General features: G+C 47.4%; 1 protein-coding gene and 1 non-coding gene across 2 annotated transcripts in view; one reads left to right on the top strand and one right to left on the bottom strand.

Annotated features, from left to right (window-relative positions):
* The window catches only part of LOC144149949 (protein-cysteine N-palmitoyltransferase Rasp-like), a 74,622-nt gene that overhangs the window by 13,158 nt on the left and 37,982 nt on the right, over nucleotides 1-23,482 (top strand). Inside the window, exons 4-6 of the mRNA XM_077681697.1 lie at nucleotides 9,566-9,676; nucleotides 18,140-18,334; nucleotides 21,655-21,888. Coding sequence (XP_077537823.1) covers nucleotides 9,566-9,676; nucleotides 18,140-18,334; nucleotides 21,655-21,888 — 540 coding nt within the window. The remainder of the gene's footprint in view (nucleotides 1-9,565; nucleotides 9,677-18,139; nucleotides 18,335-21,654; nucleotides 21,889-23,482) is intronic.
* On the bottom strand, nucleotides 21,119-21,206 carry Trnat-agu (transfer RNA threonine (anticodon AGU)). Its single transcript has one exon. It is a non-coding gene; the product is annotated as a tRNA-Thr (tRNA).

Below are 23,482 nucleotides of genomic sequence, written 5' to 3'. Positions count from 1 at the left end.
TGTGGCAAAATGCATAAATATACTCTTTATGCGAGTTTTCAGGCAGTACCATGAGCGTTGAGTGCACACTCTTTAGAAAGCATAAGAACATGAAGCACAAGAAGACCATCTGCACGAATTAGAGACGTGGTCCTGGCGAAGTTCAGCCGGCTACACAACTGAATTTGCTGTGATATAAAACGTCTATAAAGAGAAACAGTCGGGCTTTATAAGTACAACAGTTTATGTGTCTACAGGTGAAATCAGTAAATGTAAAATTACGACCCCTGTCTCATATCGCGCCCCACCAACATCAGGTCGAAACCTAGACACACGCAGATATGGCATCTTCGGTAAAATGATAACTTCAGCACTATGCCAAACGTTTTGCTGCTACGGCGAAGTGGCATCATCTCTTATCAGAGAGATCACTCTCTGGTACAACTGACGACTTCTTTCATGACCACAGGTCGCAGCTTGTCAGCTCGCATACATCAGCTACCCCAATCCACACCTCCCCACCTTCTATACAAAACGTAACTAGGTAGTTCATGAGACTTGTAAATACGTGCACGTATATTGCTAGTAAATGCATCGATAACACTTTCACCCCAACGCAATATTATATGGAGTGCTAGGTATCCCTTGGATAAAAATGCAACTCCGTATTCAAAAGTGTCCCACTTTATTTAGGTGGAACTTAAGGTCTTTTGCCCGTGAATTGAACGATGCTATCGTATGAGGATGGGTAGCTTAAGCTTTACTCCCGCTATTATTGTTGCAAATGAAGAAGAGGGGAAAGCGGGCAGGGGCACGCGGCGCATTATCATCATGGGGAGTGGTTCGATGACTGCGAATAAAGAAACACGTATCGCTCCGTCTAGGGCTCTGGGCCGTGACTCGCGGTAGCTTCCGCGACATCTTTGGTGCCGATCAACCCGGGAAATCGCCCTTCGGAGCATCTCCGCATGGCTTCGTCGATCGACCGCCTTCGAAAGACTCGTGGCGTTGTCAGGAGCGGCGTCACGCGAGCTCTCAACCAGCTGAACGACCTGCTGCAGCAGCCCTCTCCCGACGCGGCGACCCTTAGCTCCCACGTCGACTACATCGTGCAGCAAGACGCTGAGCTCACAGCGCTCAACGAGAAGATCGCCGAGGCAACGGATGATGACGCGCTGGAGCAAGAGCTCGAGGGAGCGGCGGAGTACAACCGCAAGGTTTCGTACGCCGTCTCTCGGGCATGGTTTCTTCTCAGAAATGCCCAGCCGAACGCTCCCGTAGCCAGCGAAAGCGGGGCAGCAGCTGCTTCAGCCCATGATCTGACGGGTACGTCATCACGCATCGTGCCTGCGTCACGGCATCGGACAGTCGCCCTTCCGAAACTTCAGATTCCAGCGTTTTCGGGAATTCTGCACGAGTGGCAACCCTTTTGGGATCACTACAGCGTGACCATTCATGACAACGTCGAGCTGACAAAAATCGAGAAATTCAAGTACCTGCTGACGTACTTGATCGGTGATGCCAGGCGAGCCATCGAGGGTATCCGACTCTCGGAAGCCAACTACGACGTGCGGTGAGCGCCCTCATTCAACGCTTTGGCCGTCCAGAGTTGCTCATTAACGAGCATATCGATCAACTGCTGGCATTCACACCGATACGTAGCTCGACGAATATCGACAGGCTCCGGGAGTTGTACGACAAGGTACATTTCCGCGTCAGCGCCCTGGAAGCCCTGGGAGTTCCGCGAGAGCAGTATGCCGTGGTTCTCAACCATGTGCTCCTGCGATGCCTGCCCGATGACATAACCTTAATGTACCGGCAGAGGGCTAAGGAATTGGGCCAAGGGTCGACTGCTGGATCCGCGACGGAATCTGCGATAAGTCAAGGACAAGGTTGCCAGGTGAAGCGACTACTGGAGTTCTTGAGGATCCAAATTGAGATTCGCGAGGAAGGGAAGCAAGGGCAGCCTCTATCAACCGCAGCTCGTCGGTCCGTCCAGAACGCCGACTTGAACCCCCCAGGACAATCGGAGACACCCGTTCCCTCAGCGTTGGCATTGGCCGCAGAGACCCAGCCCTCAGCCACACCGGCGTGTCCCTTGTGTGACAGCCGCGGTCACAAGGTGGCGGACTGTCGCGTTAACCTGTCGGCGGCCGAGAAGAGGACGCGATTGCGCAACGCTCGCTGCTGCTTCCGATGCGGCAAACGCAACCATGTTGCTCGTCAGTGCAGAGCGTCGCGCAACCTAACCTGCAGTACCTGCAACGGGCGTCACCTCACTGTGCTGTGTGACGTGCTCCGGCCGTCTGACCACACCACGCCCAGACGAACGCCGCAGGTACAGGCTGGACAAGGTGCACCCCCAACTGTGGTGACGGCTTCGAGCGGGCACTCCGGAGCAACGTCAGTTCTGCTGCCGACGGCTCGAGCCTGGGCAGAGGGTGCTCGACGACGTTTGGTGCGAGTACTTCTCGATACCGGAAGCCAGCGGACGTTCATTCGTCAGGATCTGTCTAAGGCCCTTAAATGCACTGTTCTCGACACAGAAGAGCTAGCGTTGGTAACGTTCGGCAGGACAAAGGCTCACAAGATATTACGTTGCCGACGAGTAGAGGTGACGCTGCGTGGACAAGCTCGTGGAGATCGGGTCACTTTGGAAGCCTTGGAGGTCCCTAAGATTTGCTCGGTCACCAGTCCGCAACTCGATAGCGCGACAGTCAATATCCTCAGTGAAAAGCGGTACGACGTTGCCGACGTCTGCCAGCCGAATACATGGAAAGAGCATGAAATCGGCATACTGGTTGGATCGGATGCCTACTGGAAAGTGGCCACAGGCAAAATAGACCGAATCAATGCAGATCTCACAGCTACAGAAACGGCTCTAGGTTGGACAATTCAAGGAGCACTCAGATCTACGGCTTGTAGACTTACTAGCGCCATGGTCCTCTCGGGTGCCACACGACGGCGTTTAAAATTTGACGCACGTGCTGTGTGGCGACGGCGGAACTGCTGTTCCAGTTCATGGCATGAACCCGAGTCGCCTAATACCTACCCGAGCACTTGTAAAGGATTCAGCACCAAATGCAAAGTAATTGAAGACGTGATGATGGATAAAGGGGCGGAAGGAACGGATAGCTCTAGCGAGCAAACACCGAAGGAAGAACCTGCCCAGAAGATGCCCACTTATCAATCCACACGTGGACGCAAGAAAAATCGATCCCCCGAAATGGCCCCGAAAAAATACGCACCTAAGGATCCGACGTCGAACCAGAGCGCGTTATCGAAAGAGGGCACCGTAAAGGCGTGCTCGAGACGGGTCAGTTCTGGAAGTCCAGCAAAGGGGGAGACGAAGACAAACCGAACGCCCAATGCGTGTTCAGCCAACCGTAAACATACGCATGTGGAGAAACGCCAGAAACTCAGCTTGGGCAGCAGCAGCGAAGGAACCAACTGGCAGAGCGTAGAGCGCATCAGCCGTTTCTTAAATCAAACCGAGGCCAAACAGTGTGCACAGTCATTTGTGTCTGCGGAGCCGGAACGTCAGGTTTCGGGTGGCTGCAGGAACCCTCATACGCGGGCCTGTAACCGGAAGGTTTTCACGCTGTCGACTCCATCCCCAAGCGAAGGAAGTCACACGTCGAATACCGACGATGGAGTTGGACGCCATCGCAATCGTGATCCTGGGCGACAAGGCTCTTCAATTGCAATGGGGACTTCGCCAAGTGTTACCGCCACATGAGAAGTTTCATGTGCAATCTTCTTGTGTAATAACTGCACGTTTTTGAACTCGCCGACTGACCATCTTGGGCGCGCGGGAAGATGTTGCAAATGAAGAAGAGGGGAAAGCGGGCAGGGGCACGCGGCGCATTATCATCATGGGGAGTGGTTCGATGACTGCGAATAAAGAAACACGTATCGCTCCGTCTAGGGCTCTGGGCCGTGACTCGCGGTAGCTTCCGCGACAATTATCATAAAACTTGCAGATTTAAATTACTACATCATGGTGTTGAAATATTTAGAAACTCAAAGATGCAAACATTTCCGTTATTAAGGGTTTTGCCACTCGGAAGCGCTCAGTACGAAATAAATTGTGTAGAGCAACCAAGTCCTTTAGAGAGAGAGAGAGACAGAGACAGAGCTTTATTATTTGCCCAGGATGGGGCCACGGGTGGCGTAGGCTAGAAGTCCCTTCCCTCCATCTTCAGCCATCCGCCAGGAGCCCGTGCTCGATGCCAGTGGCTTCGGCTATTTGGACAGCCCAAGACGGACATTCGGCGTACGAGCTGAGCAGTACCACCCCCTACTTCTACATTGTCGTTATCAATATTGTAATTTTATCCGCGGTGATGATAGCAGGGCAGGCCCAGCTGAGTCCAGGTCAACCTTTCCTGAGCAGTTTTTACATCCATCGTTGTACATTTCTGGATAGTAGTGACTGTACAGTACCTGGGTTGGAGTGCATCCCTGTCCGTAGTAGTCACGATGCAACTGATGTTTTGACGTCAACTGTTTTGTCTACCGCTGGATATTTTAGCCTCCGATTTAGCAATCGACAATTTTCTACGATATTTCTGTTAGTGGCCCTGCGTTCACTGCCGGTTCTTCTGGGCAAGGACTGCTCTTTCGGTCTTCTTACCGTAGCTTAGCCAGTTAGTCCTCGAACTAGGTTGTGAACATCCTCAGTGCCGGAGCCGGGTAGGGCTGTGTCAGCCGGTGCTTATATTATTCCTGCTCTTCTCAGGCTTGCTCCTCTGTATCCATTAGTATTTTCAGCGCTTCAGTTCATATGCGCCTTCTCGCGAAGTTTCTGACTGCCGTCTTGGAGTCATATGAATCTCTTGGGTTTATGCTAAAGCCATGGCAATGGCAGCTTCCGCCTTAGTCTCAGGTCTGCTTGCGTGAACTGAGCTTGCTGTCATGAGGTGGCCTTGCTGGTTAACCGCTGTTATTGCCACGTGCGTGTTGTCTCAGTTGTCAGCAGAGTCGATGTATCCTTGGTTTTTTCAATGCTTTTGTAAACAGCTCTGGCTCTTTCTTTGGTGCGCTCTTGGTAATGTGCATATGTACTCGTGCTTCAGGGAGAATTTTATTTTATTCTCTTGTTGCGAATCACACCCAATGTTTGGGAATCTCAGTACGCATCTTCCAGTCTAGCTTTTGCTGAGTAGCCCCAATTAGAAGATTCGTTGGACTTCAATCATCTCTGAGTGAATTTTGCATTCCTGACACCTCGGATTTCCTGCTCGGCGTTGTTATGGGAATGCCTAGGGCTTCTTGGTATACTTTTCCAATCATACTTTTGATCTTTGTTCCTTTGTCTGTCTTGAGTGACAGGAATGGTGCTACGTAGACCACCCTACGTAGGACGAGCGCCTGAATCATTCTAATCTGATTGACTTCTCTTTCCTTGGTGTCTATTGGCAACTTCAGAGATAAATCTGGTCGCTCGAAATAAACTTTATTGAAGCATTCTGATGGCTTCAGTGTTTTAACCATTCGCTTGAATCCGTAACCCATAACCCTGTAGTCTGAGTGGCGCTGGCTACCACCCTCAAGCGTCAGATACAGTTGTAGTAAATATAAATACCCCAGAAAGCGAAGGAGAACACAGTCGCCCAGATAGCCGAATTGGGTTAGGCATTCGAGATCTAATCGAAAGGCGTGGGTTCGGTCCCCACTCTGGGCGCGTGTTTTTCTTTCTTTCTTTCTCACGTAATTAACAATAAAAATAAAAATAATGTAACGCCACTAACGGTAAAAAAAATGTCTAACCATTCCCCTATGCCTTCTTTGGTGTTGTAGACTGCCGGCATTTCTTTCTGTATTTTCCTAACGAGACCCTCATTTACAAACCCTATTAACTTGCGAAAGCTTAGCGAGGGCCTCGGTTCTGGCAGCCTTGATGCCAAGGTAGCATACGAGGGTTTCCCGCCAGTTACCCGCTTATGACAGGCTGTAGACGTTCGCGTCACGCCCCGGGGGTTAGAAAGAAGGTCCCCTTCTCCCCGTGTAGTCTGAGTGGCGCTGGCTACCACCCTCAAGCGTCAGATACAGTTGTAGTAAATATAAATACCCCAGAAAGCGAAGGAGAACACAGTCGCCCAGATAGCCGAATTGGGTTAGGCATTCGAGATCTAATCGAAAGGCGTGGGTTCGGTCCTCACTCTGGGCGCGTGTTTTTCTTTCTTTCTTTCTCACGTAATTAATAATAAAAATAAAAATAATGTAACGTCACTAACGGTAAAAAAAAATGTCTAAACATTCCCCTATGCCTTCTTTGGTGTTGTAGACTGCCGGCATTTCTTTCTGTATTTTCCTAACGAGCCCCTCATTTCCAAACTCTATTAACTTGCGAAAGCTTAGAGAGGGCCTCGGTTCTGGCAGCCTTGATGCCACGGTAGTATACGAGGGTTTCCCGCCAGTTACCCGCTTATGACAGGCTGTAGACGTTCGCGTCACGCCCCGGGGGTTAGAAAGAAGGTCCCCTTCTCCCCGTGTAGTCTGAGTGGCGCTGCCTACCACCCTCAAGCGTCAGATACAGTTGTAGTAAATATAAATACCCCAGAAAGCGAAGGAGAACACAGTCGCCCAGATAGCCAAATTGGTAAGGCATTCGAGATCTAATCGAAAGGCGTGGGTTCGGTCCCCACTCTGGGCGCGTGTTTTTCTTTCTTTCTTTCTCACGTAATTAATAATAAAAATAAAAATAATGTAACGCCACTAACGGTAAAAAAAATGTCTAACCATTCCCCTATGCCTTCTTTAGTGTTGTAGACTGCCGGCAGCATTTCTTTCTGTATTTTCCTAACGAGCCCCTCATTTCCAAACCTTATATATATATATATATATATATATATATATATATATATATATATATATATATATATATATATATATATATATATATATATATATATATATATATATATATATATATATATATATATATATATATATATATATATATATATATATATATATATGGCCAATCTGACGCGCGCAAGCGCCTTCTGCGGTACTGCTTCATCGGCTGACACCGGCGTCTGTGCATACGCTCACGGGTAGTAGGACTACTTGTCCACATGGCTGATGCCTGCGCACGGCACGTACCGTGATGGCAGTATTGGCCCATTATTCTCGCAGCATTCGTCCCCCGTCGAAAAGGAGCCATCCTGGTGACTCGGCTAAGGTGACGACGGAACTAAAGGGTCGTAGAAAGTCTTCAACCGTTGCACGTGGAGGATATCACGTCCGCGCCGATGAAGATCCGAGGTCGACGTGGTTGGTTCGACGAGGTAGTTGACCGGCGATGTGCGCTCAACAACGCGGTACGGTCCATGACACTTGGATACTAACTTCGGAGAGAGACCAGTGGTTGGGCAGGGGACCCAAAGCCACACAAGTGAGCCGGAGTCATATGTCGGGGCTTTGGTAGAGTCTTCAGAACGATGTTTCTGAAGCTGTTGATCAGCCAAGGTTAACGAGCGGGTCATTTGAAGTCATTCTTCGGCGTGGCTGGCGAGCTCCGAAACCTGTGTAAATTCAGTGGCATGGGGATTGTAGGGGAGAATGTTGTCAATAGTGTAGAACGGCTCACGTCCGTACAACAAGAAAAATGGTGAGAACCCCGTGGTGGTCTGCCTCGCCGTATTGTAAGTGAACGTGACAAAGGGCAACACAAGGTCCCAGTTAGATTGGTAGGATGACACATACATAGAGAGCATGTCACCAAGGTATACGATTAAAGGGTTCTGTGAGACCATTTGTTAGCGGGTGGTAGAAAGTAGTGGTGCGGTGAGCAATATGGCATTCAGTTAGTAGGCCTTCGTTAGCGTCGGATAAGAACACCCGTCCTCAGTCACTGAAAAGTTCCCGAGGGGCCCCGTGGCGGAGGACAAAGTGGTGCAGAAGAACGGAGGCGATGTCCCGAGCTGTCGCAACAGGTAGCTGTAGCGATGCAGTTTCCGCGTATTGGGTCAGGTGCTCCACAGCTACTATAATACATCGGTTTCCGGCGGACGTGATAGGCAGTGGGCCATGCATGTCGATGCCGACGCGCTCGAAAGGCCTTGCTGGACAGGGTAGAGGCTGCGACTGGCCGGTCAATCGAGATGGCGGCGATTCGTCACGTTGACATTCTGTACACGAGCGGACGTACTTGCGCACGAAGTTGTACATGCCGCGCCAATAGTGCGGTAAGCGCAGTCGCTCGTACGTCTTCAGAACGCCGGCATGAGCGTCTGGGGGTCCTTGGCCAGAAGCACTTGGAAGGTGTCATCGTCCACTCCTTTTAGTGTGTGCTTGACCTTATCGGCTTCCGTCATCAGCGGGTCGACGCGCTTACACAAGTCAATCACGTCTTCAATATAGCTGGTAAACATCTCACCAGCTCGCTGGCTTCGCACACGCAATCGTTGCTCGGCGCGGAGCTTGCGTACAGCAGGGCGGCTGAACGTTCCAGCAAAGCGGGTGCGGAACTCAGACCAGGTAGTAATGCCCGGTGCATTATTGCCCTACCACTGCTTGGCGAGCTCGGTATGATAGAATTAGATGTGAAACAGTTTGGCTTTATCGTCCCACTGTTTGTGCGTACTCCCGATCTCGTAGGATGACAGCCACTCTTCGACATCACTGTCATCCAGGCCGCTGAACATGGCGGGGTCCCGCTGTCTCAACGAGCGAGAGCAGATCACAGCTGCGCCCGACGCCGCAGCGGGAGACTGGCTTGGCTCGTGGGACAGCGGGGACAGCGTCCGGTTACGAAGCTCCAGGGTTGAATCGAAACCCTTGACCTCCACAACTTGTACGGGAGATAGCCGAGGCTCATGTACAGGGTTCAGGCGATTTATTTACATGCGAAAGGTGAGACGACCGTAGATTTGAGCGTCCAGGTGATGGCCGATCTCACGCGCAAAAGCGCCTTCCACGGGGCTTCTTCTTCGGCTGACAGGAATAATTGTCTACATGGCTGATGCCTGCGCACGGCACATAACCTGGTGGTATCAAGGGACCATTACTCTCGCTGCAATAAAATATAATATATATATATATATATATATATATATATATATATATATATATATATATATATATATATATATATATATATATATATATATATATATATATATATATATATATATATAAATATATATATATAGGTCGCGGGTTCGATTTCCGGCTGTGGCGGTCGCTTTTCTGATGGAGGCGAAAAGCAAAAACGCCCGTGTGTACGAGATTTCGACGCATGTTAAAGATACCCTGGTGGTCAGAATTAATCCGGAGCCCTCCACTACGGCGCGCCTAATCCCGTGCGTTCCGTCGGCGCGTTAAACCCTACAATCAATGAGTCAATACATATAAAGATATATATATATATATGGCGATGGGGGATTTTTCCTCGACTTTAATTTCTTCAACCCTGTATCCTCCCCAAAAAATGACGATTACCTTATCTTCAAGTATTGGAATAGCCCTGGCACTAAGGGCTGCATCTTTGATTTACATATCTGTGTGTTTGCGTGTGTTTGTCTATATATTTAGTTGTATGTGTGCAGTATAATCCCTTTTTCCTTCTCCGGTGCAGGATAACAACGAGCCTGAGTGGAGAGATGGGAGGTGGTTCATTGTATTAGCCTGGCAGTGGCTCCTTGCATACACCGTGACCGGCCGGCTCCTGTCATGTACCCTTCCTTGGGTAAGCACTATCGGCTGGGTCGGGGTTCGAAATTTCGAGGGCGGTGATGCACTCGGCTCTTCCGCCTGCCAAATTTGAGTTTCCATAATCTTCAATTCGGCAAGGCTTTCTGGTAGCATTTTTGGAACTTTTACGGTCGAGCAACATTTCTCCGAACACATCGCTGTTGCTCACATAAGCCTAAATGGAGTTTCCAGTCACTAGTTTCTCATTTTAAACAGACCCCTGTTGAGGGGTGATTTTATCTAGACCACCCGTATGTGGCCTACCCTTATAAGGGCTATCTTTAATGCTCAAGTAGGTGTTATCCTGTGTGCATCGCCATGTGTCGCACTAACAGGACGAATAGTACAGCAGAAGGACCTTAGCTGACATTCGGCGGTGGGTGCTCTTGAAATCCTCGCATTTCTTCGGCGTTTTGGGTATCCCTGAGGTATTGTACGCGTGTGTACACTACGTCCAAGGTCATCACACACATTGTCGCAGATATCGGGAACATATGGGAAGTTACTACACAGTAAATGAAAAAATCCAGTGTCATCTTAACTAATGTGAAACCTGGGGAGGGGCGAAGCATGCAGCCCATGAGTGTATTCTTGGCGTCTTTGGGTTTTTGCCCACGGAGATAAAACCGTTGCGGTATAGGACAGCTTCGCTGCAAAAGTCTTGTGTCTTCGAAGCATGAAGCGTTCTAGCGTGAGGCGTTGGAAAACGAGTGTTGCGGTGTGCTCTTTTAATAGGCGTTTTTTGCCCACGGAAATGAAACGTTCTAGAGCGAGGCGTTGAAAACTAGTGTATCGGTGTTTTAGTACCGCGACATGAAACGACGATGACGACGACAGGAGCCGCCGACATCCCGAGCCCCTAAGGGGTTCCCCACTGAAATCTCGGGGCACCTCAACTAAAGTGAAACCTGGGAAGGTGCGAAGCATTCAGTGTAAAAGTGCATTCTTGGCTCTTTGGCGTTTTCGCTTCACGCGGATAAAACCGTTGGGGGGTAGAGGTATGAAAGTATAGGTATAAAAAAAGGTGTATAAAAACCTTTGCTGTAAAAGTCTTGTGTCTTAGAACCACGAAGCGTTATAGCGTGAGACGTTGAAAAACTAGTGTAGCGGTGTTTTAATACCGTGACAACATGAAACAACTACGACGACAGGAGTCGCCGACACCCGGACCCCCTAGGGTGCTTCGACCCAAGCAAGCCGGATTGGAAGTTCCATTGGGTCAATGTTCCGGAAAATCCTCCCGCAGTACAACGTTTTCTCCGTACTGCCAAGTGTATAAAGCAGTCTACACCTAGAAGCTACGTCACCCATGTGATGGTGTAAATACGATTTAATAACATAGCCTTACTCCAACCGGAACAAAGTTAAGCACATAAACCTCCGTCTATGAGCGGAATCAAAGAACTATAGCCTCTCGCAAGATCTCGGCGCAAACTAGAGGGAAGTCTTCAAGATGACCGCTGCTCCCGGTGCACGTGCAGGGATACAGCGAGCTCCGACATGGAAAGCGTGGCCGGTTGCGTGCATTTTTCAAGGAGTGCCGGCCTTGCCACTTAAAAGGCATACAAGAAAGGACTGTATCAGCAAGATCAACCAACTGTGTTCCCGAAGTGTTGTGTGGCGCCGCGTTCGCTTGACATTGATGCAGTGTGGGAGCATGAGCAGGGTACTTAAAGTGCCTATATCGGAACAACAACCAGCGTTGGCCTCGTGGACGCATAAAAGTACCGCGCTGTGAAAGCAAACCAATCTTTCTACACAGTCTGGTGGATGTCGAAAGTGGTAGGCAGGCTTTTTGTCCTATACTTTACACTTCGGTATGAGCTTACTTAATGTAATCAGCTACGCCGTGAAGTTTTTTCAGAGCCTGGAATATCAATTTTGATTTAAAGATGCAACCATAGTGGCCTGTGGTGCAGATGTCGTGGCGGGAAAGATAACGTGTTTATGTCTGGCTGCAATCATTTGTTGAATGAAACCCTAAACCCCCATAATCTCATTTTTTTATATAAATAAATATTTCAGGCATTGCAGTTTGCTTCAAACTATAGAGAAAGGTCAGTCAAAGAGACGCTAGTCTTTTGTGCAATAGCCCCATCGTTTGCGATGTTTAGGTCACATGTCCTTTTTTAAACAGCAAATGATTGTACAAAGTATATAGTTATACATATTTACTAATTTTTCTCAGCCTAAACTCCTCCAACTACATCCCCGAGGTTGCACTGCCAGAAAAGTTCTAAATGCACCCTAAACACGCCGCGAAGGGGGTGCATCAAGCAGATGTCACCCTTTTCTCCGCCCATCAAGCTGGGAGAAAATAGCCCCACCGTTGTCTAGGGACTTTTAGGAACGTCATACAAGTGCACACCGAGGCACGCCCCCCCCCCCCCCCTCCCGCCCTCCCCCGATGTAGGGAAAGAGGTTAAAAAGAGGAGGCCCTACGGACTCATAGCTAGTCGACTGGCGCCAAAAACATGTGTACTTTACGCAAGTTCCTAGACGTATTCCGATGTCGTCATTTTGTTTACATTCCCGAAGTCAGATTTCCCTTTCTTCTCTTCGGCCATCGGGATATTTTTACATTTTCCTCATGACTCAATATCGGATTTTTTTCTTTTGTGAGTCCCTCGGTTTTTGTTTTTTTTTTTGTATAGGAGACATCGTATGTGGGTGACGTGGCTTTTCTGTAGTGTTTTTTTCTAAGGTGGCTACTCATCTCATTCTTATAAACTGTGTTACAAGCTTGGTATTGATGGTAATCGCCTAATATGGGGATGATTTCCAATTTGGTTCTGTTTTACAAAACCCACTTGGTTTAAACAGGGCGTAGATCTAACTTCCTCTTTACATCGTCTAGTTATTTTCTATGTAATTTGTGGTAATGAGTTGGGATAATAAGTGCATATGTGATGGTCCTTTTCGGAGCTGCATATAAAATATTTTGGGTGGTTTCAGCGAGCCCAAGCTACCATGACGACGAGAAGCGCCGTAATAGGGAGATTTTGACCTCCTGGGGGTCGTTAGTGTGCGCGGAAATATTGCCACACGAGCATTTTTTCCGCGTCCATCAGAAAAACACCCACCGTGGCCACGACCAAACAGGCATCCTTGGGCTCAGTAGCACAACACCACTGAGCCACCGCGCGGCTGGTAGCTCCGTATATTTTCTACCATGTCTGATGTACGTTCCAGGGATTGATGATGGATTTAAGTTGATGTTTGAGTAACAGGTGAGCTTTTAATGCAAATATTTTGTTCTACTGCCAAGTTGACGTGCCCATTCGTGGACGTTAAATAAATACCTATTTTGTTCTTTGAAGTCTATAATAAAATTCTGTTATGTGTTCGTTGCAGGTCTCGATGGCGCCCAGCTCAGCGGGGTTCTGTTAAACACAAAATACTATTTCGCTGTACATTCAAAAACACTCTTCTCCGTGGTAGAGCTTTGGGGAAAACGGAATGTTCCGCGGAATGCCCAACTACGCCGTCCTCCACGCGTGTTCTGAATGACATGAAATAGTTCGCTAAATGTGCAAAGAAACTCTCCTCGTCAACGGAGTAATAGACAGCAACAAATACTCCGCTAAATGCCTGAAAAAACTCTATTCCTTAAAGGAGATAAAGAAACACTCCCTCTTATCGGAGTAAGTGAAACTCCGAGAGCTTGAGTACAAGCCATTTACTGCCTATCTGGTGTATTAAAGACGATAGCCTTTCTTGGGTTACCTAAACCCAGAAATTTAGGTCTGTCTGTATGCCTGTCTTTCTGTCTGTTCGTCTGTGACTTGAGTCAGCCACCCGGCCAAAGTAGATTAGATATTGCGCAATAGTCATATATACGTACTCGCAGCCAGATGTAAACGTATAAGCCCGGTTTATATGTACATACTTGTCAACTTTCCTGAACAAGAACAAGGCATTACGCAAATATAAGACAGCATATTAGTACACAAGGGATATCTACAGTGTTCCTTTATTTAAAAAATGGGTGCTTGGTTTTTCGATAGCAAATGATAATCTACATATACTGCAGACAATTACCGCCTGCTGTTGCCCGCGCCACCTCCTGGCGGCATATAAAAAATCACGCGATAAGAACAACGAAAGGTTCCACTAGCTATACTCGGGGACACCTTTCTGTGGCAATGCAGTCAAGGCTACGGAGCCGGACCACGCCTTTTCACTGCGCACGTGGAAGTAGTTCAACAAAAATAATTGGGTGGCGGTAACCTCAGCAATTCAAGAATATTTAGTTCTGAAGTTTTAGACTTGCAGTCATAATGCTACTAAATTGCTAGCCAGAGTATATGAAACAGAGAGCATTTTTTTACATTTTCGGATAATTTTGGTTGCGGCTGTCGCCGCTGGCATCGCAATGGTTCCTTCCCGAAAAAAACAAAACAAAACACGGCGTTCTTGTCGACTGCTTTCGGCAGCTCGCCACTTCATTCTCCGCATAGGGTTTGTAAAGCTTCGCTGTCTAAACAAACGAAGCGAGTGGTTTGCAAAGTGTACGCCCAAGTGAGACTGATGCAACCGGGACTCTCCGCTGTTGTCGCAATCCGTTCGGTTAGCCAGTTTCCCGGTGTAAGCGAGCGTGTGCGTAAGCATGTGTGCATGCTGCTCTCGCTAGGTAAGTACGCCGCACATGCCGGTGCTGCTGCCCATAGAAGAGTTTACAGATCGGTGCATTCAGTCAAAACTGCAGCGCTTACAAAATTCACTTCTTTTCTGAACGATACAGAGTCCACAGTCGGTCTGAGTTCTCCACTTCACGGACGCTCGGGCCGTGTCCAGTCAAAACGTTGGCCTATGTTTACAAACAAATGAAGCGTGTGGAAGGAGACGCCAATATGCCTGCATGCTTGGTGATCGTGGTTCAGCGCACTCAACTATGGAGCTTATGCGAAGAAATGAACTGTATCAAATGCGTATCGGTCACGCCGAAACTGAAACCGAAACCAGTTTATTGGGAACTACTTCGCGCAGTAACACAGAGCAGTTAGCCTCCCCCTCCGCCTCCCTCCGTAGCTTTCGCTCCATTGCCACAGAAAGTTGTCCCCGAGTTATAGATTCCACCAGGAAAGCATTGACGGACTCTGATTCCACGTTCTGCTTGGAACGCACGTGGAGCACGACCACGCGGTTCTATAAACCTTGAAGTCGGCCGCATCGATTCACGCGCGTCTCCGCCGTACTGCAGCGCTGGCATCGAGGAACCCGGCCTGTAGCAGTAGAACGCGGCAAATTCAAATCGCCTAGAGCAAAACTTTAGTGTGTTTACCTTGGGATGAGCGCAAGGGTATAGGAGCAGCATGAGAGGTGAGCGGGAAAGCAAAGGGGAGCATTTTCTTGGAAAATGTCTACAGAGACTGTCGTCTTTTGACGACATTTGCAATGAAAGGAGCAGATACGCGGCCAATTTTTTTTTTCCGTTTAGAGTGTATGTCTACATCGCGACGTCATCTACGTAACGTAATATCTTGTCCTTAGGGTAGAAAGGTGCTTCATAATTTTAGATACGTTTGCCACGAACGTGTCGAGTAAAACCACCCTTTGAAACTTTCTTAGATCGGGACACAGGGTTGTTGCGTCGCGATTCGCACTGAAATGGTTGCCGCCGCTTAGGCAGTCTTTGAAGTTTACCCTCAGCAATTTGTTCCAGGTCGGTAAAATGGCACCATGCAGAACACTGTCGAAGGCCGACTGCACACAAAGAGCCTTGATGTAGAAAACTTACGCTAGAATCTCGACAAACAGACATCGCTTAAACGGAATTGTCGCTTAAACGGAACAGAAGCCTGTAAATTGGTTGGATTTGTATTCACATAACGTAAGAAAATATCCGGTAATCGGAACTAGAATTTCCGCGTCACCGCGTAAGCGAAACTGAAAGGGAACTTCTTGTCACACCCATTGCCATGACCATCAGCTGCTGACGATCCTGATCCTGAATATTCAGTTGCAATGACTGAAACAAAAAAAAATCCCCGGCCGTCTTTACTAACGTGAAATCTGATGAGGGGCTAAGGATGCAGTGTATGAGTGTATTCTTGGCGCCTTGGCGTTTTTGCCAACGCAGTTAAAAACGGTTTGGGTTACAGGTATACAGCTTTGATGTAAAAGTCTTTTCTTTGAAGCGCAAAGCGCTCCAACGCGAGGTGTAAACGAGTGTTCCGGTGCTTTTTTTTTTTGGTACGCGTTACGTTCTAGCGCGAGGCGTAAACGAGTTTCGTTTTAGTACCATGACTACGTGAGACGAACGACGATTACGACGACGTCTACGACGACAGGAGACGCCAACAGCCCCAGCCCCTAAGGGACTTCGCCCCTAAAATACTGACGCATTTTGGTGCACAGTCAGTAATTGTTGCCAAATAAAGTTTGTGAATGTTGTGCCTAAATTTCCTGTAGTTTTCTTGCTTTCTGAAAAACTATCGCTAGATTTACCTTTTAGTGCTTAGAGTTTCATAAAATGGTATTAAGAGTGTGTACGCAGATAAATTTGCACTATAGCCCATCTCGCGCAGTAAACAGAACTCCGGTTAAATGGCACTAATTTTTTCGTTCCCTAAAAGTTCCGTTTATCGAGAGTTTTTACTGTATATGCCGCGTCGGGTTTTATTAAGAGGACTCGATATCCTCGATCCAGTCCACTGTGCTGCGCTTGGTAATGCCGCCCGGGAAATATGATCGAACAGAATCACGAAACTTTTCAAGCAACCACAGGGAGGAAAATGGGCCCCAAATTGATTACTGAGAGCTATTGCTGCTACTCGCAATTAACCAGGGGCCACACTAATACACCAAGCACCGCGTTTTGCTGAGCGGAGGCCTAACGCTCGTGCGATCAACGCTAGTGCAGCGCACCTTTCACGTCTCCCTAACGCTATGCTTAGGAAAAATAAAAAAGTCCTGAACCACATTTTCAAAGATCGTGCCGACGCTTGACATTAAACGGAACGGCAGAAGAACAGGCGGAATCAACATACCAAGCTCTAAAAACTTTTGAAACCCTTTGGCACTGCACACGGCTGTCTACTTCCTCGTTAGACAGGTCCAATATTCGTTGTTGAGCTTCCTATGAGCGTCTGCGCGTGAATTATGGAGTTTTTTCGTTGCGATATGGAGTACAGTGATTCGATGAAGAATTATCACACAATCCAATAACAGATGTTCTGCCATAGATTTAGATTTATGCAAAGCTACAGGCAAACATATGTCGTTCTTACCTTCGTACGTTATGTCCAGGAATCCAAAGCTTCATCGCTATTGAGAGCATCATAGCCAAGAGCCCGCGGGAATTCTCAACACGAGCAACAAACCATGATTTCCTTAGCTCTCTCCACCCCACCTCGATTCCGCTTTACGGTTCGGGATTTCTACAGGCCAAATGTGGCAATAGATTTTAATTAAATGGAGTAGAACGAAAATCCCCTCGGATCGCCGAATCATATTTAGTTAAACAGGGCAACAATTAAACCTCCGTAATAAACTATCAATTTTTACCTCTTTAGGAGCAAACGCACCCGCCACAGGACAGATTTATAAGAAAATACTATTTTTTCGCTGCCCTGAAGCTCTTTTTTTTTTTTTTGTTACGCAAAGCTCGAAATTTCTGATTTCTGAGATTTTGTAGTATAAAAGAACAGGATCAATATTCTTACATGCCATTGGTTCAGAGCGTAATTTCTGCCAGAATTTTTTAACCCTCTGTGCTTATAAAAATTTCCAATTTCCTTACGGACAGATTATATCTATTGGTCTTCATCTATCCTGTGGCTGTTTGTTAAGAGCAGTCTTTTTAGTGGAAGTCTAGTTCATAATCCAATACTCTAAATTTGTATTTGCTGTACTCAGTGAAAGGAAATCATTATGTATGGGAAGGCAATTGGTAATGTCCTACCATAACCTGCTCCTTGAAATAAAATCTAGTACAGTAGGTATGCAGAGCATATTTCATCTGAGATTGAAACCCATAAATTCAAGTGCCATCATCTTGCCATTCAATGAACCAATGTTCCGGCAAATGCATGTTGAGTTTCTTTCTGAAAAAGTTGTATTAGGAGCAACTCTATTTCCCTGTCATATTTGGCTCCTTTTTAACCATTTCGTCTGCTATTTGCTTTTATAGAGTGCTACTATGGTATTATACCTAACTTATTGTTATAGTGATCGTGACCCGTCGTTTTCAAAACATGGGGTTTATGAATGGGACTTGACGGTACGCATATGTAATCGGTAATCGTATGTCGGGTTGTTCGCAATCACCGAATCACTCCACCGGTACGAATGTCGTGACTCGCTGCAAGGAAAATAATTGTCATTTATTTTAGGATGATCTCGTAACCGAATGCAACTCGGGCCTTCATATGCTACTTTAGTATTTAGTGTGTACGGTGTAGTACGACTCATGGTGATACTGCAATTTTTTATTATCTGGTGACACTGTTCGCAGTTGGTACCACACTTCCATGTGGCCGGCACTCTGCTCTTCCTGGCGGTGAAACTGGGACCACTGGTCCCGGTCTACTTCGTGGTCGTCCATGCCCTCTTCTACGGACTGGTCTGGATGGGTGTCCCCCTTCTCATCTACGTTGTGGGCCTTTCTCTGGTGGCCCACGACAACGTGTTCGAGTTCGACATCTTTCAGGTTAGACGGCCGTGAGCACTTCCATCCTGCATGGGGGAACGGAACTGGAGGGATCGGTGGGCTGAAAGTTGCCGGCGATTTCAAGTAAAAATTCCACTACAGCTATTCAACTTTAGGAGACACTTTTCTGTGCCTGCCACTTGTCACTTCCTGGGCCTAAAGAGATTAACTGCCTGCGCAAGATTGTACGCTTCGGCCAACTCTCTTCTATTAAATCCGTAAAAATTATGCTCGAGTTAAAATATTTTCGCAAGCAAGCTAATCAAAGCGGGGCAGGAAATACTTTGTTCTAACCAAAGCTTCGATATGAGCACTGATGAATGCGCGTCTAAAAAATCCACTAGAAAATACAACCCCCTTGTTTTCTTCCCTGCTCGGTTACAGAAAATTTCGTCAGCACGAAATTTTGCTGCAAATGCCGTTCTCAAGGTGACGCGAGACCACTTCAACATCACTCAAATTCATTAGTAGTGCCCTTCGCCATAGCACTGTACCCACCACAACAGTGCTAAGACAAAAAATGGCCATAGCAGCTGCTACACGTACTGAACAGCTCACAGCGTTCACCGACTCTTAAATCGCCTGCTCTCAACAGCTTGAAGGCTCATATCCCAACCCACCTTGCACATCTTGAAAAATAGGTCACTCTCCCAGAGATTCACATTGTCTCGATTTCGGGACACAAGATATCGGAAAAAATGAGCCGGCTAATGCCACTGTCTGTGCCCTCCTGCGCCTGGAATTCTTTGAAAAGAATATCAAACAAAACCAGGCAATACAACTCATCCGCCGCGCTGCAATATCATCCCACACCATCCCCACCTCTCACGACTTATGTCCTCTTTTCTTACCCCAATCTCACCCACTAAGAATGTAGTACATTAAACCGCATACAAATCAACATTTTTCCCCACAGAACACACCGCACTTCTACATTTCACTACTTGCACTTACTGCCCCACACCAGCCACCTTGTACCACATGTGGGATTGCATGCACAAGCCCCTTCTGTCGTCCCGCAATCCAAGCAGCCAAAGCTGTCCAAGCTGTCAGCCGAGCACACCACGCCGTATTACATCGTCTTCCTAAAGGAACTTTGGATACCGCATATATTGGTGGCTTGCTTCCTTTCTTTTGGGAATAAGCAGAACACGCGGAGCAATGATGAGGGAGTCATAGTCTTGGCACAAGAGGTGGTACCAGGGCTGAGCGATTTCCGTCAAATCTTTTTTTATCTAGCACCGCCTGATCTAATAACACCACCGACCAACAACCAAACAACCTATCTCCCACCCTTCACCAGTGGAGGGGCATGCTGACTAGCTCCAGAATGGAGTACCCAAAAACGGGTCTCCAAAACCAGAACAGCGGACAGATTCTAGGAATACTTAAACTCTACGACAAGAGAAGTGGCTCCAACCACAACATTGTTTTGATCAACTAACTCTGTTCTCCTCCTCCCTTCTTCCTAGTACAGACACTACGGTAATCAATGGTATTAAGTAGTATTACAGCTCAATAGTACGCAACAGTATTACGGGTAAATATTATTCTGGTATTGAATGGGGAAAAATGGTTTATTGAGCGAAAAAGCCGCCCAGCCTCCACCGCCCGAGTCACTCTCCCTTGCCTACGGGAAGAGAAGTGGAGAGCATTTCAGGCGGGTTTTTTTTTTTTTTTTTTAAATCAGCCAAATCCAGAAACCGAAACTAAATTGGCTAAAACTGCAGTGACAAGAAAAACTCGGCAACTTTCCCTAAAAAAGGGGCGGCAAGAAAATAGTAGATAACGCCCTGAAAGCGTGTAAGCAGATCGTAGTCTGTATCGAAAATGAGCCAAATCCTGCTGTTTCACCAATCAAAATGAGCCGAATCTATTCGCCCAATGCGATTTTGCTTTTGCCTTTACTGTTCAGACTGTTTCTTGGGTATTTTCGGAAGTTCTTCTTTGTTTTCGGAGCTGGCTTATCATGAATTCAGACGGAAACTAAAAGATCGGCGAAAGATCTTTCCCCAGACGTTGACGACGAAGTGAACGGAACAAGTGAACGAAATGCAACTAAGAGATGTGAAACAATAATTTCATCTCGCCTCCCCTTGTAACTATGGTTACATTTACTGGTTTACTCCCACATTTACCATTTTAGTACCTAATTGAGCAGCCGCCGCTTACAAGCTCTAGCAAACCCCCCTCCCCACCTTCCTTCGAGTCAACGAACCACTACATTAGGGTAAAGAAAAATAAATGTTCTGCACATTTATGGAAAGGCAATAAAGAGCTTGTTTACTGCGTGAGTGAATTCAGGCGCGCCCCAAAAATTACCTCAGGGAAGAATTCGAAAAGAGCTGCTAATGGTGCCAAGAACACGCACAAGCTCTCATTGTTTAGTTTTACTTTTCTTGAAGAACTTTTGCATATTTGTGATGCTTTTTCCGCGAAAACTCAATCGCACCATTCTTGAAAATAAATTTAATTAAAGTTTTCATAAGAAGGCCGCATCAACCTGAGCGTTTCAATTAAAAATGAGCCAAATCCGCACTTATCACCGCGATAACGCTCAAATTCACCGCATCATTTACAATTACTTGTGGCCAAAAACTTCCCCTAGGTGATGTGTAAAATATATCCTATTTTACATGTTAGCTTTGACGGCGTTGCATTTAGGTCCGGTAACAAACTTCCACTTGTATCCCAAATTCGCGTTAGGTGAACCTGGCTCATTCCAAAAAAAAAACGCCTCGAATGATGCTTAGACGCAATCAGCTATAAAAAAGGAACACTAAAAGGCACCGGTGAGATTCGAACTCACGATCTCCTGTTTACTAGACAGGCGCTTTAACCAAAAAAAAAAAAAAAACTAAGCCACGGCGCCGACGAATCAGGGGTGGAACGGGCAAGAAGATGTCGAAGCGCAGGTTCTGCTTTGAACCGGTTCCGCATATAAAGCTTTTCTTTCCTTCGCTGGAGCATTCCGTAGGCAGAATACTAATTAGTATTCCGCAGAATAGTCTTCTGTATGCTCATTTCTGTCGTTCCGCACGTCGTCGGTTGGTACTTCCTCAATGGGTGTGCACTTGGTTCTCTTGAAGAAAATCACCAGCGATTCACCTCCGTGAAAGTAGATGACCCGCGGGGCTTTTTAAATCACGAGGTAAATGTGACCGATATTACGTGAAAAGTATGCGCAACTTGTTCTTCTTCTTGCCGCATGCATTTGGGACGCTAGGCTCGCCTTTACAGTGTTAAACACCAGTCAGCCAATGAGTCAATCAAACAATCAATTTGTTCCTGCGATGCTCTGCTGTATGGTCCGCTTGCAGGTAGTGCTTGAAAAGTACGGCATGGAGTGTTACTCCGTGACCATGGTGGCCTTCTACTGGACGGTTCTACGCTGCTCCAGCTTTTGCCTGGATTCCATATGGAGTCAGGAAAGCAGTGCTGCGGAGCGGCGGCACCGTCGCATGCCCGACTACCTCAAGACGCTGGACTACGCCATTTACTTGCCGCCTCTCTTCATGGGACCCTTGCAGAACTACGAAGACTACGTCAGCGCCGTAAGGGGAACTTTTCTCCTTGCCAATGCTGCTAAATAGTTGTGCTCAAATACGTGGTTCAGTTTAAATGTAACTCGGGCAGCTCATTAGTAGCCGCCGAGGCTTTAGGGACAAGAAATACAGGAAGTACACTTACAGAGAGAGAGAGGGGGAACTTTATTTTAGCCCAAACTGGTAAGGTAAGGGGCTGAGAGAGAAGGAGTCACCTGGCCTTCCCCGTTAGATGGCGGTCATGACCCCGAGTGCCCTAACGGAATCTTCCGCCAGTTGTACGAGTTGTTGCTGCGACCCGGGGTGAGTGCTGAGTAATGCGGACCGTCACGGATGGCCCGAAGCGCCGTCCGCAGCAAAATGTTCTCAGGCATTCCTCCATGACCCCCTTCCGAGGGCAGACCTCGGGCTACCAGCGTATTATCCCGGACTCGTAAATGGAGGATGCCCGTAATTTTCGCTGTACAATCAACCCAAGTTAAGGACCGCGCTTCTGGGCTACACAGTGCGACGTGAAAAGCAGAGAGTTGCAGACCTTATACGGGGAGGGCGCCGCGGTGTTCTGCGGCGTGTCAAGCACGCGCTTCACTGACCTGCACAGCGGCGCAACAGCGACCATTCCTCCGAGACACCAAATAGGAGGAGCACTCAGTGATGTTGAAATAAGAATTATTAAAGCGAAAGCTTTCTTAGCGAGACCGGTGGCGTCCTGACAAAAAAAACTATACTATTCCATCATAAGAAAGCTGACAGAAGTGCGAAAGCTTTCTGACATCAAATCCGCGTCAAAAAGACGCCTCAGAAACTCCGCTAAAACTGTGCGTAACCTTCGCTGAAAGTACGTCCAATCGATCATTAAACCTTCAGATACCCAAATCGCAAACGAAGAACGAACCCATGCGAACATTCTTCGCGCACTAAAGTAGAAGCATCTACGAACGATTTAAATGTACATCGAAACGTGGTTTACCAGGTAAAGGAGGTATACCACGGTACCCTCCTTCATGATCGATGCGAGTATTGTCTATCTAGAAGAGCTCCTTTTTAGCGACTTTCAAGTAAACGTTTTTACACACCGGAAGCCCAGTTTCACGCATGCGGCGCGTGTGCAGAGATCTCAGAGCTTTTTCAGTTGGCGAGCAGGTCTGTGGGGAAATTCATGTTTTTAGACGGGACGCCGTAGTTCACTTTCGAAGCATCAGAGCAGTGCAGGCCGGGAGGACAGCGCCTTCCGTGTCGCGTAATAAGTTCGTACTTTAATTTCCCTCTCCTACGAAAGTAGGCACCCCACCTGCGAGTATGACGGTGTTCGACATCTGCAGGCCTTGGGGCCAGGAGACATGCCTAATTTCTCCGCTACGACAGTGTTGATCCGTCCGGGAGATACAGCAACTCCGGGTGGACGTTTTTGCAGCACCACTGGGTCTGAGCAAACGATAGAAAAGTTTCTTGCTGAGCGTGAAATGAGCTCTGGTCATGACATAAGGGCAGCCATGAAGAGAAAACACAAGTTTGGTTCATTCGAAAGATTGCCTCGTTAGAACCATAACGACACCACTTATAACGCAAACTTCGCTCAAATAAGCTACATAATTAGGAAAAA

This window comes from Haemaphysalis longicornis, unplaced genomic scaffold (genome assembly GCF_048455015.1).
Source record: "Haemaphysalis longicornis isolate Haplotype H1 unplaced genomic scaffold, Haemaphysalis longicornis Haplotype H1 scaffold_8, whole genome shotgun sequence".
Taxonomy (NCBI): domain Eukaryota; kingdom Metazoa; phylum Arthropoda; class Arachnida; order Ixodida; family Ixodidae; genus Haemaphysalis; species Haemaphysalis longicornis.
This window is presented reverse-complemented; position numbering and strand designations above follow the sequence as displayed.